This window comes from Delphinapterus leucas, chromosome 8 (genome assembly GCF_059928025.1).
Source record: "Delphinapterus leucas isolate spDelLeu-1000000601 "Yukka" chromosome 8, BTC_Dleu_Yukka2, whole genome shotgun sequence".
In the NCBI taxonomy this organism is placed as follows: domain Eukaryota; kingdom Metazoa; phylum Chordata; class Mammalia; order Artiodactyla; family Monodontidae; genus Delphinapterus; species Delphinapterus leucas.
Genome location: NC_143136.1, coordinates 19,040,353 through 19,055,385, shown reverse-complemented (window position 1 = coordinate 19,055,385; position 15,033 = coordinate 19,040,353). Strand labels below are relative to the sequence as shown.

Sequence of the window (15,033 nt, the reverse complement as noted above, 5' to 3'; positions counted from 1 at the left end):
CCTCCCTGCACTTAGTTCTCCTGCCTTCCCCCTGCATTTTCCCTTCCAGCCCATGGGGCACAGGGAAATCTCAACTGCCTTGTGGGAACCCAGGCACTCTCCCACCAACTAGCGAGGAACCTTTGGTCCAGGAAGAGATATGGCTCCTGGGAAAGACACACTAGGACCATGGAGAAGGGGGAGCAATGGGCTTGCCTTGGTGTGCAGCTCAAAGTTCTGGCTATCACTTCAGGTACCTCCCCCGTGTTGTTTCCGCCTAAAGGAACGCGCTCAAGGCAGTTTTCCTGCCAACAGGTTTTGTAAAAGGCGTGGAGAAAGCATAAGAGCCATGGCCCCCGGTGGGCACAGTATTCAAACGGCCTCAGGTGGTGAGGAAAATGGCCCTGCCAGGAGGATGACCCACTTGACCCACTTCCCAGACTTCTCGAGGTCGGACCTGGGGTGCAGGGCTAGGGTTCCCCCCCTTTCGCCCTCCTCTCTGAAAGCCAAGTTTGGCCTGAAGTGTCGGGTTCTCAGTTTAGCTGCAAAACCTGGCCCTGGCTTACCCTCCTGAGACCAGCAGAGGGCGCGCGCCACCCTCGAGAAGGAGGCTGCAGCCGCAAGCCCGGAGGGGAGGGGCAGGCGCAGAAGGGGAGATTCCCTCCTCCTGAAAACGAGGAGGCAGATCCAGAGAAAAGATAGTGCTGGAGATAGGGGGACGGGGGAGGGGAGCGTTTGTGAGTGGGAGTGAGAGAGAAAGTCTGAGTGAAGGTTTGATGGGGAGGAGAGGAGAGGTGGGGAAGGGGATGAAATGGAGGGACTGAGGAAAGATTGAGATGGTGTGAAGATGAGACAAGGCGGGGTGGAGGTTGGGAGGAGGTGAGGAACTTGCGTAAGGATGGGTGGGAAGGTGGCATGCCGCTGCGCGTTGGGAGGGAAGTTGGGATGGGGTAGGGGGAAGGGGCAAGTGGAAGGCCGGATGAGGCAGGCTGGGCTCGACTGCCAGGTAGGAGGGGCGCTGCAGCAGGAGCCCATGCACTAGAGGCTCCGCGCTCCCCTCCAGTAGCACCCAAGGCTGCCTGCCGTCATTCTCTCGAGCTTTCCCTTGGCAGGCCTTTCTGCTCAGGCCTGAGCTGGGCGTCTCACTACCTTTTCCACCACCACCCCCACGCCCAGCCCCCGCCAAGGTTTTGGTGCAGCTAAGAACAGAGAGAAGAGGCAGTGGGGAGCTTGGGAGCTTTAATAGGTCTGGAAGGGAATAGAAACACAAGGCAGTCCTGTGGGAAGTTGGGGGCGGGGGGAAGGGGGCCCGGAAGCTACCTAGAAGTGTCAAGGGAGACGCGGCCCTTACCAAGCCCACTGAGGTGCCAGGGGAGGAGAAGGTGGACTCTGCTGGGCCTCGGCCATACTGGAATTGGGGCAGCTCCGTGGGGGACAAAAAAAAAGAGAGAGAGAGAGAGAAAATTTGGAATAAGAGAGGGGTCACAATTGAGGGGCTTCCAGGAGCCAGAGGGAAGTACAGATGGAGGGGAGGAAAAATCAGGGGAGACCCGAGAACCCCTTTCAGGGATCTGAGGTCTAGAAGAAGGTTAGAGGAAATGCAGGCACAGTCACCCTCCCTCGGGGGTTGCGGGATGAGGCGGGGGGGGGGCAAATCCGGTGTTAAAGGAAGATTGAGGCGACTACAGGCCCCTTCCCCCGGGGGGGTGCAGCGGGCGGAGTAAAATCTGAGGTTGAAGGAACGGCGGCGGAGGCGCCGGCCCCTCTCCGGGACGTGGATGGGATTGAGCGAGGCTCTGGGCGTCTGGGAGAGGCCACGGGGCATCAGGCCGCCCCGTCTAGTGGTAATGGCCCCCCAGGTGCGAGGCGGCGGCCACCGCGCCGAAGGGCCCGGACGGGGGCTGCAACCCGGGGCTGGGGTAGAGCGCGGCGGTGGCGGCGGCGGCGGCGGCGGCGGGACCCGGACCCGGCCAGTAGGAGAAGCCGGCGGGCGCGACGCCGGCCGAGGCGGCCATGAGGTTGAGTTTGGAGAGGCCGGGGAAGGGCAGTGGGGCCAGGCTGGGCTGCAGCTTGTAGAGCGCGCCTTCCTGGGCCGCGGCGGCCGCGGCGGCGGCGGCGGCGGCGGCGGCGGCGTGAGCGTGCGCGGGGGGCGGCTGGCAGGCCTGCGCCAGGCCCTGGAAGTCGAAGCGGTAGGCGTAGCGCTTGCCGTGCACCTTGCTCATGATGTTCTTGTCGTAGTAGTAGCGCAGCGCGCGGCTCAGCTTGTCGTAGTTCATGTTGGGCTTGCTCTTGCGCTCGCCCCAGCGCCGCGCCACCTCGTCTGGGTCCGTGAGCTTGAACTCGCCGTGGCCACCCTCCCACGCGATGCAGCCGGCGTTCGCGCGGTCAGCCAGCAGCTCCAGCAGAAACTGCCACAGCTGGATCTGGCCGCTGCCTGTGGGGAAGCGGGGCAGTCAGCCACCGGCGGGATGAGGGAGGCTAGCGGCGGGGAAGAGGTGAGGTGGGAGACGACCTCCCTCCCCGCCGAGTCGGGGGTGGGGACCGATATCAGGGAGGAAAAGGGCACGTCCAGCTGTGTAACTGGGCACAGCTGGAGCGGCTGGCCAGGGAGGGGCTGATCAGCAAAGCCGTCCCTAGCCAGTACCGCGCTTTTGCACAATGGAAACGAGTTTCCCACTAAGGAGGACGCAACCCCGCGGGCGCACAGCTTTATGAGAATTGGGGTGAGAAAGGGAAGCATCACCTCCTCTGTATAGAGGTAGAGGCGCTCCAAGGCACAGGGCTCTCGGAGGTGAGCAAAGGTGGGATATCAGCCCTTCGGCTTAGTGCTCTTACTCGGTGCAGAGCCTGCACAACCGCACAGGGTAGCCTACATAGGTGGTTAGACTGCCACATCCCAGCTGGACCACGTCCAGAGATCCAGAGGGAAGAAGCAGGCCTGCAGCAGGATCACCCCAGCCACCGGACAAGGCATACAGTTGGACCCCCTGCCCGAGGTGGAGACGAGGCGGTGGCTGGCTTCCTCGAGGTACCATATCAGACAAGAATGGGCACAGTGGCTCCCTAAGGGTGAGAGGAATGGCAGCCTCTGAAGTCTCCCCACCCTTGCCGGCGTCTGGTGCTGGGGCTACTCCGGTTCGGCCTCTTTTTTCGAAACAGGCGGGATTCCCAGGGTACCAAGGTGTCGTAGTTCCCTGGGGGCGTGATGCGCCGCTCTGAGAAGAGGAGAGGAGACCGGGAAGCCTCTCTGCTTGGCTCCCTTCCTCCTCCCATCTTTGGCTAATCTCCAGACTCTTCTGCCCCGTCTGGATTTGGGGAGTTGCTAAAAATGGCCAGGAGGCTTTCCTGGGTAAGTGGGTAGTGAGAGAGAACTCCTGCTTCTCTGTCTTGGAGCCTCAATCAGACAGTTGGAGAAAAATCTTGATAGCATTACCCGCCCTCCCCCCCCCCACACTCTTTCAGAATAAAGGATTTTCCTCGAAACTGTCTGATTGTTTTAAATTGAGCCTGCTGAAACTCTTCTTTTTTCAACAACTCGCTCAGGACCCAGATGCTGCCCTCCAACATCATTTTGATCCAAGTCCCTCCACACCAGCCCGGTGAGGAGCTGCCTGGCTCCAGGTCAGGAGTGTTGAATTTTAGGGTCAGAAGCAAGGGAAGATTTGGGTTAAAATGTGCATCTGGTACTGAGGGGCGTAGAGGCTTGGAAGCTCATTCCTGTTGGGTGTTGTGTTCCCTTTTGGATAAAGCAGTTGCCAACCTTGTTTTTCTGGTTACGGTAACTTGGTGAGATCTAGGGTACCGACTGGGTGGGGACCTGTGGGGAGGCTTGGCCTGGAAGGCCGGCCAGGTTCGGCTGCCAACATGGCAAAACCGAGGATAATTTAGCCACCAGCAGAGAGTGGGTGGCCAACCTGGGAATCAACTGCAACGGCCCAGAGCACTTGGCTCACAGAGCCTGGCATGGGCCAGTGGGGCAGGTGGGTGCTGGCCCTGGTGCTAATGGTGAGTCGGCCTGGAGTGGCCAGGGAATAATTCTCCGGGTCACCTTGCTGGGCGGTGCCGATGCCTTGGGCTCCCGCTGCCAGTAGGGAAATGACACCAAGCACCTCAGCCCCAGCCCCACAGCAGGAAAAACATTCCCAGCTGAAAAGGGGGTGGGGGCAGGATCTTCTTCTGCCCTGGCCATCGAGTTCAACCCTGGGTCTCAGAAGGTGCAGGAGCCAAAGGCCAAATGAATGTTCCCCCCACCCCGAGCCTCCCCACAATCATGCCCCGACCCTCTGCTTCCCAAAGCCCAGCATTGCATATCTCTCCCACCCTCTGTTCAGGTGGCAGTGGCGCCTGTCCGTATGTGGTGGGTACCCCGGACCCGATCCACTGTCTTCGCCTCCGCCCGTCCACCCCGCCGGCCAGCTCACCTTTTTGTACCGCGGGGCTCAGCGGCCCCCACCCCGGGCTCTTTCCTTCCTTGAAGAGACCGTCTCCGACGGGATCTGTGGCAGCAGGAGAAAACAATCAGGCGGATCGAGGCGGAGGTTGCCGACTTGTCCGAAAGGGCCCCAGGCCAAGGCTCAAGAGGGAACAGGAGGTGCCTTGGCTCCCCGGCGCGAGGCTGGGGTCCCGATCCGTCCGGCTCCTCCTCCCGGAGCCTGGCCCGGGCGCGCGCCGCGCGGAGCCCCTCCATAACGCCCAAGTCAGGAAACGCGTCCAGGAAAAAGGAAATCCGCTTTCTGAACGGGCCGGCGGGAGCCTTATAAAGCCGAGCGGGGTTTGCGCCAGCGAGCCGGAGCGCGCAGAGCCCACCGGAGAGGAGAGGGCGCCTGGAAAGCTGGGCTGGTGGGAACGCTCGGAGCACGGAGGTGAGGGGCCACGAGGGTGCACGGGAGACTCCCGGCTGACCACAACCTCCCAACACTGCACGCGCGCTGAGTCCCCTGCCACACTGTAGACCTCTGCTCCCCCTGCCAGGCTCTTTCAGCCGCTGAGCTGGCGCTCTTGGCTTCCCAGGCTCCCAATCTGCTCACTTCAGGTCCTTTAAATCTCACACTAAAACCCCAAAGCGCTCCATCTGCCTTTAAGGTCTCCCAGCGCCCTAGACTGCTCAGTTCTTCCAGAGATCCGATTCTCTGGACCGCGCCCCCTTCCCTTGGACCGCAGTATCCCCTTTCCAAGCCCCAGCCCAGACGTCCCGCCCCGGGTCCTGGTGCCTCCAGCCCCCGGCTGGTCCCTGGTACCTGGCAGGTACATGTTGATCAGCAGGGGCTGGGAGGCGCCGCTCTGTCTCATCGCCGCCAGGGCCTGGGCGGTGGGAGGTGGGGGTGGGGGGTGGGAGAGGGGGATCGCGTCAGGCTTTGCGCTCCGGGGCACCGATCCCCGCCCGAGGCGACAGCGGGTGACAGGGAGAAGGAGCTGGGTCCAGCAAGGCCTGGCGGGAGGGGGCTGCCCGGGTGTGGCGGGGGATGGAGGGGTCCTGGAGCGATGCTCCCAGCTACCAGGCTGCTCGGAACCCTCCGGGCCCCCGCGCGGGCAGGGGCCGCAATTTCCGTTTTAATTAAAGAGCTGCAGCCTCGGCCCCCCGGACCCCGCCCCCGCCCCTCTTATCGCCCCATCGCAATAAAGTCTCCGACTTGCCGCGCGGCAGCCAAGCGCACCCGGCAGCCCCCCGCACCTCGCAACCCGGGAGACGCGCGGGGGATGGGTCTGGGCCTCGCGCTCTGGCAGGGGTCAGGAGCCCATTTCTTTTCCGCCTCCCTGACTCTGAGCAAACAGGATTGGGGCGGGGTACCCGGCCCCACCTCGGACCCCCGGGGCCACAACGGGGTGGGGGGCTCCCTCCTTCTCACCCATCCCCCCCACACACCTCACCGCTCCACTCTCCTCCCCTCTCCCCACCCCACCCCCACCCGGGTTCCCGTCTCCAGGCTGCGTTATCTGCATCTTCACTTTTAAATTTCCGCTTCCCTCCCTCTCTCCAGTCGCTGCGCTCCGGGTCGGCAGCCGTTGCTCCCTTTATCTACCCCGCTTCCTCCATCCCCGCTACTCCTCCCTCCTCTCCTCTCCCACTCTCTGCTCTTCCCTGGAGACCCGATCTCCTTCCCTGTCTCCCTCTTGTTTTCCCCGGTTTCCTGCCTTTCCGGGGCTCCCAGGCCTCTGGGCCAGCGCTGGGGTGTCTCCCTCACAACTTTTAGTGGCTTGTCCTTCCTCCCCCTTTCTAGGTCTCTCCTTCTTCTTCCATCTAGTCCCTCCTCCTCCCATCTCCCTTCTGTCTCCTCTCTACCTCTCCATCCCATCTCTCTCTTTCCCTTCCTTTTCTCATTCGTTTGTTCTCACCAATTTATGGCAAATGGGTGACTCGTGATCCCCCTTCCATCCCCCTCAACCATTTCTCTTCTATCTTTCCCCATCCCTTGTCATCCCAGCTTACCATCTACCCTCACAACTATTCCCATCCTGATTATCCCAGAACTAGGCTGCAGTTGGCACCTTGCTCTAGCAGGAGTAGAGGAGTTAAAACAGGTGCGCCGTACAAGGTCCCCCAACCCAGAGGGAGTAGAAGTAAATACACTCCGAGAAAGGGGCAAAGGTGGGTATTAGCAAAGCTGATGTGGTTCCCAGGTGGCCTTGAGTCTCTGGGTACCTGTGGGGCTTCCTGGCTCTGGAGGGGCACACTAAGGAGGGATGCTGGCTGAAGATGAGTCTCTGAGACAGGAGCCCACCTGCAGCCATGCAGCACCCGGTGACTCTGGTCAGAATTGATAATCTCAAGGCCTTTCTCTCCCACTGCTTGACTTCAGGAGGTGAGGAGGCCTGGGACTTCAGGGCACTTGGATGGAAGTGGGCAGGTTTTCTGCAGGATCCCTGGTCCTGGGTTGCCTGACTGAGGATGGCTGGGAAGTCCAGCTGGGGGAGGGGTTTCTGTGGGGCCTCTTGCATTCTTCACTTGCTGTTAACTCCTGGGGTGTTCCTCCTTGCTGGTGGAGGGTACAAAAATCAGAAGGAACCAAGGAGGAGTTGAGTGGGAGGTGAGTCTAGGGGAAAATGGGGGGGGGGGAAATCCCAGGACCCTAGAGGATCCTAAAGGGACAGGGGTGGAGGCTTCAGGATGTGCAGGTGGAATCTGGTGGGGGAAAGATGAGAGGTTGGGATGCTCCCTAGGAACAAAACTCAGGGCTTTGAGGGAGCAGAGGGTCTTGAGGGTCCGGCCGAGGTCTCACTCCCTCTCCTTCATGCTTTCTTGTCACTTCCCCTGATAGAAAATGAGGAACAGGAGGCCAGAGTTGCAAGAATGGGGAGGCAGCAAGTTTCAGCACTAATGCTCTGAGTGGAAGGCAGAGGCAGAAGGGAGAGGCGCTTAGAGTGGGCATCTATCTGGACATCCCAGCTCCGAGCTGATGAAGGATCAACAGCTCAGGCTCTGCCCCCACCCCCACCTCACTGAGGACTCAGGGACTGAGGGGTAGGTGGGCTCTGCGAAGAGTTTGTGAGGGAGTGAGGGGCATACCCCTACTGTACCTGGGTCTTGGCTGCACCAATGGAAAGGATATGACCTCCTCTGTGCCCTTTGGCCTTTGGCTGAGTGCAGCCAATGAGCAAATCCAGGCAGCTTCCCTGCCATCATCCTCCCACCTGGCTGGGTGTGAGCCCCCCCGTGTTCTGCAGACCATCAGCCTGCCCAGAATAGAGGGATGGTAGGAAGGTGAAAACACTCAGGCCCAGCCTGGCCTCTGCGCACCCCCTCCTTATTTGCTAATGTTGGGAGCAGAGTTGGACCCGTGGGTCTAAGAAAACCTAGAAGGTCCATGCTGGCAAAGGCTGCAACAAATATTAGCTCCCCCAACTCCTTCATTGTACAGGTGGGGACACCTGTAGAGACAGGGCGTACCCTGGCAGGGTCACACTGCCCGTTCCTGAAAGCATCTTGCTGGGTGGTTCTAGTAACCATGGACATTCCTGGAGGGAGGGCAGCTCAGCTGATGGTAGATACCAGATCTCCCTATGCCCACTGCCTGCCCCCAATACAGGCAGTGCAGAGATGGGCTGCTGGGCTCTGAGGCCAGTTTGTCTGGGTCTGGGCTCAACTCCAGATCCCTCATTTCTTAGTTGCGTGGCTTTTGGAGAAGTTACATAACCTCTGTACCTTAGTCTCTTCATCTGTAAAATGGGGATTATAGTACCAACCATACAGAATTATTAGGCTTATATAACACACGCTGAGTGCTCAGACAAAGCTGCATATATTTAGCTGTTGTTACTATTATCATGCCCCCAAGGGGACAGTTAGGAGCCTGTGACCACACAGGAACCCCAGGCTCCTCTGGAGCCCACAAACGTTTGGGGCTCTGCTGAGGCCTGAGGCTTTTGGCCACAGCTCAGGTCAGCCTCCGGTTAACAGCCTGGATTTGGGGTCTGGAGCCCTGTGTTCAGGTCCTGGCTTTGTCACCAATTATGTGGATGACCTCATCAAGGCTTCTCCCTCTCAGAGGAGCTGCAGTTTCTTCATTGGTGAAATGGATGAAGAATGGAAGCTATTAGGAGGATCAAATGTGACAGGGGCGATGGACTTCAGAACCCATCTAGGTATGAAGCAGAATTCATACCCCACCTAGAACTCTGTCCTTGGTCCCCTGACCCAACCCTGAGATCCATGGGGAGAGGCAGGGAAGGGAGGTCCTATGGTAAGTGCCCTAGTTCTTTTCTGAACCACAAGCATTTTCAGGCAGTTCTCCTTGAATCCTCACAACAACCCTGTGAGAGAGACAAGGCAGGACTCATTAGCCCCAGTGTATAGGTGAGGGAATTGAGGCTGGGGGATGCTATGTGACTGGGTCCCGGGTGGTCCGACCTCTCGCCCGGGACTCTTCCCAAGGCAGCAGATGCCTGACTGTACACAGCTGGGCCCCTGGGAAATGCCCAGGTCCAAATCTGACTTTTCTCCAACATCGCTTTGACTCCCCTGGGCTGGGGCAATGATCTGGCCCACTCCTCCCCATGGATTGGTCCACCAGGGGCTTGTAAACTCAAGCATCCCTGAGAGACAGGATGAAGGGCCTCCCAAGGACCTTGAAGGCCCTGCCTACGTGGGTGAGATTATCATAAACTGAGCCAAAGAGGGAGCTGGAAAGAAGCCACATTGGTGCCACGGACTCTGATGGCTGCTGCCACATTCAACCCCACCATGGCTGTGGGCTTCTACCACCTGCCCCAGAACCCAGGCTCACTGTGGTCAGTGGCTCAGGGGTGGCCTCTCCAGCTCACTAGTCCTCTGAAGAGTGGGGAGGAAGAGGAAGAATGAAGAGGGAGTTTTGGAGACAGCTGAGAGGCAAGGTACGCAAATGCTTTGTACAATAAATGCTGGAGCTCAATACCACGAGGGATTGTTATTCAAAGGGTCTAGGGCTTGGCTCAGAGAGAGCACATCTCCTCTAGGAGGCAGTGGGACCTCCCAGTAATTACCCCTCTCACACCCTTGCTCCTCTATAAGGCGGAGATTCTACAAAGCTGGGAAATGGGTGCAAGTTTCCCTTAGGCTGGATAGGGAGCCAGGGTGAAGATAGAGGCTCGAAAAGGTAGGGGTGGGGGTCAGAGAGGAGCCCAGCAAGGCTGCTGCACAGAGCTAAGGAGGTCCTGCCCCGAATGCTGGTGCCTGGCCCAGGGGGTGTGTGAAGGTTGGAATTCAGCTATGAGCCCTGCCGTGGAGCTATGTGCGCCCAAACCAGAGGATGGCAAAGGAACTATCTGGGCTAGCGGTACCCCTGGTCCAAGCTGAGAGGCCTTTGCCAAGGAGAGGTGTGGGGCTGGTTGCATTTAACAGGATCCCCAGGATTCTTACCAGCATTTTCATCTTAGACCCATCAGCCACATACATCCTAAACCAGTGTGTGCTCCATAGTCAGGGTCCTGGAGCCAGACGGGAGGGGAGGGCTGGCAGAGGAGGACCCTCAGAAGGATAAGGATGGAGATTGCAAAGCAAGACACCAAAAAGGAGGCAAGAGGGGCAGGCAGGTTCAGGAGCCTTTATTGAGGGTCCTCATGGGAGGCGCCGGGGCTGTGGAGCCTAGTGCTGGACTCTCCGAATGGACTGCAGCTGCCCAGTGTGGGCCTGCGTGCCGAATTCACTGTAGTTACGGAACTCCCCGCTGTGGCGGTCCTGCTCCAATACATACTGGTAGCCCCGGTAGCCTGGGTACTGGTAGGCCACCCACCTAGGCCAGTGAAGGCACAGGGGTGGTAAGTAGGCTCTGCCCCCACCCCCCCATGTCCTCCACGGCTGGTCCTCCTTTCTCAGCTCCGAATCCCCAGCTCCAAAACTATGGCTTCTGTTTTCCCTACATGGATCTCTCCCTGCCCTGTTCACTGCTCCAGGTCTTCCTAACACCTTCTTCATCTTGTCTCCTATTCCCACCCTCCATTGCCCCCTCACCCATGTTTTCAATCCCTTCCTCTACCCCACGTTGCCCCCCTGACTCATTCTCCTATTACCTGCCCCATCCCTTCCAGTCTGTCTCCATCATCTCACTTCCCCTTGCCTCTCAGTCTCCCATAACCTCACTCCCCCTGTCCCCTAGCCCCCAATGTCTCTCTTAACTGTGTCTCTTAGCACCCCCATCACTTTTCCCCACCCTCCTCCCTGGTCCCCACCCTCCTTCCTGCTCTTCTTCCCTGTTCCAGTCCCAGGACTCACGCTCCAGAGCTGACTTTGAGGGAACCCACATCCTTGCTGGCCCAGCCCATGGAAGGCAGGGATGGGTAGTCATCATTGAGTTCAAACTTGCAGCCCTGGAAGTTTTCCCCCTCAAAAAGTGTCACACGGCTGTCACTGTGGTTCTGAGGCACAAGAAAGTAGGGGTGGACAGGTCAGGCCCTCCAAAGAGGATACATTCTCAGCCCGACTTCCCCAACACTCTGCCCAGCATAAGCTGTAATGACACAGGGTCAGTAAACACACCCAGAGTTCACTCCATCAGCTCCATATCAGTCTGGGAAGCTGGGATGCTCAGAGGTCCCCAGCCTGGTCCCTTCTATGGCTTTGGATTGAGGTGGTGAGACTGAGGGGGGTGTTCCCAGAGACACTTCCACATCAGGGGTAGAGAGCATCTTTTGACATATACATGTTTTGCAGGAGGAAAATCAGAGGTCCTGAGGGAAATCTGGTCCACTAAGCAAGACAGTTTCCCTAAGGAAGCATTGACTATCAATCCCCTGCCCCGCAGCCTGGGCATAGCCTCTCATAGGGTAGGACTCAGAGAAGGGTGGAGAGAAAAGTCGGAACGTACAGGCCGGGGCATCAGTGTTTGTTGAGTCTGGGCTCCCATTGTCCCAGGGCCTTCCCCCTGCAGGGCTCCTTGGTCTCCTGGGATGGAGAAACTGGGCTAAGTCAGCACCTGCTTTCTGTCCTCCACCACACAGCCCCAGGCCTCACCAGTAGGGTAGATAAATCGGCAGAAATGGGAAGTGAGATCCTCCCCTCCAGTGTATTTGATTCATTACCAACCCCTTCCCCCCAAACACACACACAGAGACTAACCCCTTCTCAGGCTTGATCCCTGATTGAGTTCTATTCTCATGTTAACCTTTGTGACCAGGGTCAAATCACTTTGCCCTCTGAGCCCCATTTCCACACCTATGTATGAGGTTAAGAGCAGTCACCCCACCTCACAGTGCTGTGTGACAACAGAAGCGCTCGCTGACATGTGCGGACCTGTGGACGACTGGGTGTGAGGAACGGGACTCAAGACTGGCACGGTCTCGGGGCTGTCCGTGGTGCTGATTTCCGATGCTTGGCTTAGGCCCACGTTCCAAAATTTCTGAGACCTCTCTGGTTCTGGGAAGTAATGCCACTCCTACCCATCTAGGAGTTGTGTTTACACCCCCCGTACAGTGAGTGGACAGTCTTTCCAGGTACTGTGGTGGGGCCAGGGCCTGGAGCTAGGAGCTAGGATGCAGAGGAGGAGGGGGAGGGCTGTGCTCACCGCGCAGAGCACTGGCCGGAAGGACAGCAGCTGGTCGCTGTGGTGGCCGCCACTGCCGCTCCAGGCACTCCAGCGAGGATAGTCGCCTTTCTCCAGAATGAACTGCTGTCCCTGGAAGTCGGGGTACTCGAAGGCCACCCAACTGGGGAAAGATAATGGAAGCTGCGAGGCATCTGCCCCAGCCTCATTCATTCCTCCCCCTCCCCCTTGCTTTTACAGAACCGATCTTTGTCTCCACCCAAGGCCTTTCCCTTAACACACCCATCACAAGGCAACCCAGCCCCTCTAGAGGCTAAAGACCCTAAACCGGCTGCTATCTGGGGTTTGAGGGGTCCAGGCTTCCAGCTCAGGGCCCCCAGGCTGCAAGGAATTTTCCAGTCCTCGAAGATCACCCGACCAAGCACTCCTACCGCAAGGATTTTGGCCCCTGCAAAGGTAGGTGTAGGAACCCCCCTAACCTGCGGTAGCAAACTGCAATAGCTCAGGGGCCTCAGCTTTCTTGAGGGCCCCAGTCTCTAGGAGACCGGGGTGGGGCGAGCGGAAGGGATTTGGCTTCTTTTGCTAAACGAAGCTTAGGGCCATCTAACTTTGGAAGGGACAGAATTACACTGGGAACCCCTTCAGGGTTCAGGCTGGCCCCACGGAGTCCCGCAAAGGGTCGCTTCTCGCCTTTATCCCTTTAGCTCACACGAGGATACAATCTGTCTCATGATTTGTTTTGGGGCAGGTGGGGAGTTTTGAGGACGGCTAGATATGTTCCACGTTGCTGGGTCTCTCTCAGCCAGGGCTTACATACGGTCTGGGGAATGGAGGACTGGGAGCCGAGGATCCCGTCTCGCAGCTTGCGCCAGGGGAGCCTGGCGCCCCCCAACCCAGCCCAACCGCGCCGGGGCATCACTCACGCGCCATTTTCCACCTTGACCGAGCGCACCCGGCGCAGGCCTACGCGCTCGCCGATGTTGGTGCAGTCGCTCAGCAGCCGGCTGCGGCGGCCCTGGAAGTCCTCCTCATCCCAAAGCGTGAGGCTGGCGGGCGCTGGGCCCTGCGCGGGGGCGCTGCTCATGCCGCTGCAGACAGGGACGGGACCGAGCGCTCAGCGTCTCGAGAGCCCATTCCCCGCCCAACCCCGCCCAACCCCGATGGGAGGTGAAGGACCGCGGGCTGGACCCTGGCCGCTAGCGGCTTTTCCCCATCTCTTCCTCCCCGGCCCGAAGAGACCGCGCCCCAGCACCGAGTATTCACCGGGTGGGTGAGCGCGGTACTGACGGAAGCGGAGAGGCTGCGCGCGAGCTGGGCGGGCGTGCGGGGCTTTATACTAGGCCTCGCCCCCTCTCCGCACCCTCTCCCGCTGCGGTGGGGGGGGAGCTGAGTCAGCGGGCAAGCTGCGGTCAGCTCTGGTGTCCCCGTGGCAGCCGCGGCCTCTCCCGCAACCGCTGACCTGGCCGCAGCCCTCGGGGATTACAATAGAAAGTGCTGAGACACATGTCCGGCGCTCGCCACAGCCGAGGCTGACTCCGCTTTTTCTTTTTGGGGGGCCTGAGCCAGGCCGAGACCTTCAGGGATAGAGGTACCAGGCCACCCGGTGGCCACCCCGCTAAAACCGCGCTTTCCTGGCTCGAGATGTGGAAGTTCTTCCCAGCGTCTAAACTCCTTTTCTTTAGAGGTCGAGGCCTCTCTTTGGGGCGACGCTAGGGAGGAAGTAGACAAGGCTCCCCATAAGAGACTTTCCTCACGACCCTCAGCCCTCTTTTCCCTGGAGGGTGGGCCATCGCGGCCCGTTTCTTCCCAAGATCGAGTCTCCGGACCCGGTGCTGAGCTCCCGATGTTTTCTTGCGCGGAGGTGCTGAGAAGAGGCGATGACCAGGACTCGCCGCAAGGCGGCGCTGAGTGCAGGAAACATAAAACGCCCAAGGGAAGGCACGGATTTGCAAAGCGTTCAGGGAGTGGCTCGCTACCGAACCTCTCAACCTCAGCGCAGCCGGAACCGTGGCGCTTCCAGCCACCCGACAGAGCTCCCAGTTTTGGGGCCTCCGGCCACGACGTCAGCCTGAGATCTAGGAGCTGATTATTGAGCGCCTAGTTCGGGCCAGACCCTCTACTCAGAGCTTTTACGTGCGTGATCTCAGCTAATTGTAACACCGACCAGCTGAGGCAGGCGGTGTTATTGCCTTGCATTTCACAGATGATCCTGCGGCCCAGAAGGGTACCGGAAGGCAGTCGGGGAGGTGTCACAGCTGAGAAGCGGCCCAGTTGAGGTGTGAACCTGGGTTTCTGTTTTGACTATAAGGCTTACTTAGGCTCTTACCCCCGATCCCACTGCCTTGTAAGGTCGGGGGAGGAGGGAAGGTTGGGTGTGGGGAGGGAGAAATTTAGGGGGAAAGGCTTGAGGCCCCAGGGAAGTTCTAGGGAGAAATTTCCTCACCACTTGCAACAGAATTTCCTAACCCTCATGGCTGTCAAGGAGACACAAAGGCTCCTGGCAGAATTGTGAGTGTTCCTTAATGGAGGGCGTATTCCAGCAGAAGCGGAGGGGTGAGTAAGAAGGAAACTAATATTTTGTTGTTCCCATGAACCAAGTGCTTCTCTTTTAGACTCAACAGTCCAAAGTGGTAAGTTTCGGTGAACAGATGTGGAAATTGAGGCTTGGGAGGTACAGGGCCTTTTCCAAGTCCACATGGCTAGCTAGTGTCAGAGCAAGATTAAAATTTAGACCTTTTGACTCCAAAGCCAGTGCTCTTGCCACCCAACCTCCTGTGACTAAAAGGGCTCACAGGCCAGATGCAGCTGCCCCAAATCCGGAAGTCTAGTTATGCTGGCTTCTATGGTTTCTCCCAACTGCCAAGCTCACTCCAGCCTCAGAGCCTTTGCATTTGTTTGCTCCTGTTACCTGGAGCATCTTAGTCTCAAGATCTTGGCATGCTGGCTCCTCTCTTTACCACCTGGATGATGCTGTTCCTGGTATTTACTGTCCATCACATCACCCTATTTTCTTTATAGCATTTATTACTCTGTAAAGTTGTCTTTTTCATCTTTTGTGTATGGCTGTACTGAGTGTTTCCTTTTGTACTAGACTGTAAGCTCC

The 15,033-nt window shown here is 58.7% G+C and overlaps 2 protein-coding genes across 2 annotated transcripts; both read right to left on the bottom strand.

Annotated features, from left to right (window-relative positions):
* Positions 1 to 833: 833 nt before the first annotated feature.
* Positions 834 to 5,268, bottom strand: FEV (FEV transcription factor, ETS family member). Its single transcript, XM_089915905.1, has 3 exons — positions 5,217 to 5,268; positions 4,401 to 4,493; positions 834 to 2,413 (listed from the first exon to the last, which is right to left on the bottom strand). The coding sequence occupies exons 1-3, from the start codon at positions 5,266 to 5,268 to the stop codon at positions 1,818 to 1,820; spliced, it is 741 nt and encodes a 246-aa protein (XP_089772031.1). The 3' UTR covers positions 834 to 1,817.
* Positions 5,269 to 9,918: 4,650 nt separating this feature from the next.
* CRYBA2 (crystallin beta A2) lies at positions 9,919 to 13,014 on the bottom strand. Its single transcript, XM_022568312.2, has 4 exons — positions 12,854 to 13,014; positions 11,952 to 12,093; positions 10,664 to 10,806; positions 9,919 to 10,184 (listed from the first exon to the last, which is right to left on the bottom strand). Exons 1-4 carry the CDS (start codon positions 13,012 to 13,014, stop codon positions 10,037 to 10,039), a joined length of 594 nt encoding a protein of 197 aa, XP_022424020.1. The 3' UTR covers positions 9,919 to 10,036.
* Positions 13,015 to 15,033: the final 2,019 nt, after the last annotated feature.